The following is a 1,472-nucleotide window of genomic DNA, read 5'->3' as shown; positions in this document are numbered from 1 at the left end:
ACAGGACGTGGAACCAGAAATTGATGCAGGACTTTAAACTGGTCTCCTCCCTGGAGCCAGGCTTACTGAGATAAAAACGGAACCTCCCACATATTGAGCCAAAAACCCAGAGGACTCTGCGGGGGAGGAACAGTGGACGATCAGGAGACGAGACAAACACTAAAACCTTCTTTCCACTGGCTGCCAGATTCAAGGGCATGAACCAAGGCACAAACTGAACAGACAGACTAACAAAAAGACAAGTAATGATCTGGCACTGAATGCTCAGGCTGAACTGAATATAACCCAGAGGAAACAGGTGAGAGGAATAAATTATAATTGAGACAGGGAGGGAAAATGACAGGTGAAAGGAATGACTCATTAAGGGAGAGCAAACAGGCCAGATCATGACAGTTTCTGTTCTAACTAAGGGTCTGACCCCCTAGTGACCTGGGCCACTTCTGTTTTGTGGCTCTGGTTTGTAGCTTTTCTTTAACTTTCTTTAACAGCTGATTAAACTAATAACAGAATATTTGTTTTGCATTGGTTTGTTGTGTCTTAGCATAATTTATACTTTTGCAGAAAGCTTTGTATTTGGATAGAGTTTTTTACTTTGCTGCTTCTTTTGCAGTCTTTTTCATTTCTATTTGTTTTGTCTGTTTTTGTGTTATTCTTAGTTTTGAGTTTTTTTAGCCTTTATTGTGTTTGTTAGGGTGTGTTCACACCGAACAAGAAACATGCAAAAATTTGTCCAGGTTCGTCAGCAAATCTCCTACACCATGGAGTTTGCTGGTCGTTGGATTCACCTCAGAGCGTTAGGTAAGATGGCATTCTGGAGCTCAGACAGGAGAAGCGGGAAATCAGTGCAAGAAAACCAGCAAAGAAAGGAAAAAAAAAAAGAACTAGGACCAGCCGATTAAGCCTCTAGAACTATGGAACCACAGCGGGAGATCGGAGGATCCACCCAGGGAATCGGTGCTCTACAGTGGGGAGAGGATGCAGGGCGAGAAGCCGGCACCAGAGGGGAGGGGCTACAGCTGGCCGGGGCTAGCTATAGAATGGGTGACCAAACGTCTTCTTTTTCCTAGACATGTCTTACTTTCCAGACCTAAAAAAATGTCCGGGGGAATTTCAAAATCGTCCGGGATTTTGGTTGACTACAGTGCAGTACGTAGTTGAAACACACCAGGCATTCGAGCCGAGCCGTCAGCTCCGCGGCTGGTCCGGGAACCCGGGACAGAGCGACCGAACCTGACCCGGTGATGGTAGCCTGGACACCTTCGGCCCCTTTGCTTCCCGCCGCCTGCCCCCCTCCTCCCACTGAGGCTAGGCGGCTCATTGCTCTCTACTGAGGTCCGGTCCAGCAGTCTACTAATGTAAAGTACATTACTAAGCTAACTTAAGCCAGGCATACACTGTGCGATATTTTCAATTGTTGCACGTAGCTACAGCTCTCACTGTACGAAGAAACCATAGGGTTTAAAAGTTCACAG

At 46.4% G+C, this 1,472-nt stretch overlaps 1 protein-coding gene across 1 annotated transcript in view; it reads left to right on the top strand.

Annotated features, from left to right (window-relative positions):
- Positions 1-911: 911 nt before the first annotated feature.
- The window catches only part of LOC107102054 (sodium- and chloride-dependent betaine transporter-like), a 10,710-nt gene continuing 10,149 nt past the window's right edge, over positions 912-1,472 (top strand). Inside the window, exon 1 of the mRNA XM_015401216.1 lies at positions 912-1,041. Coding sequence (XP_015256702.1) covers positions 912-1,041 — 130 coding nt within the window. The remainder of the gene's footprint in view (positions 1,042-1,472) is intronic.

Source organism: Cyprinodon variegatus, unplaced genomic scaffold (assembly GCF_000732505.1).
Source record: "Cyprinodon variegatus isolate N-32 unplaced genomic scaffold, C_variegatus-1.0 Scaffold1194, whole genome shotgun sequence".
NCBI classification, from domain to species: domain Eukaryota; kingdom Metazoa; phylum Chordata; class Actinopteri; order Cyprinodontiformes; family Cyprinodontidae; genus Cyprinodon; species Cyprinodon variegatus.
Note: the sequence above shows the minus strand (reverse complement) of the source record. Positions and strands in the feature narration are given on the sequence as shown.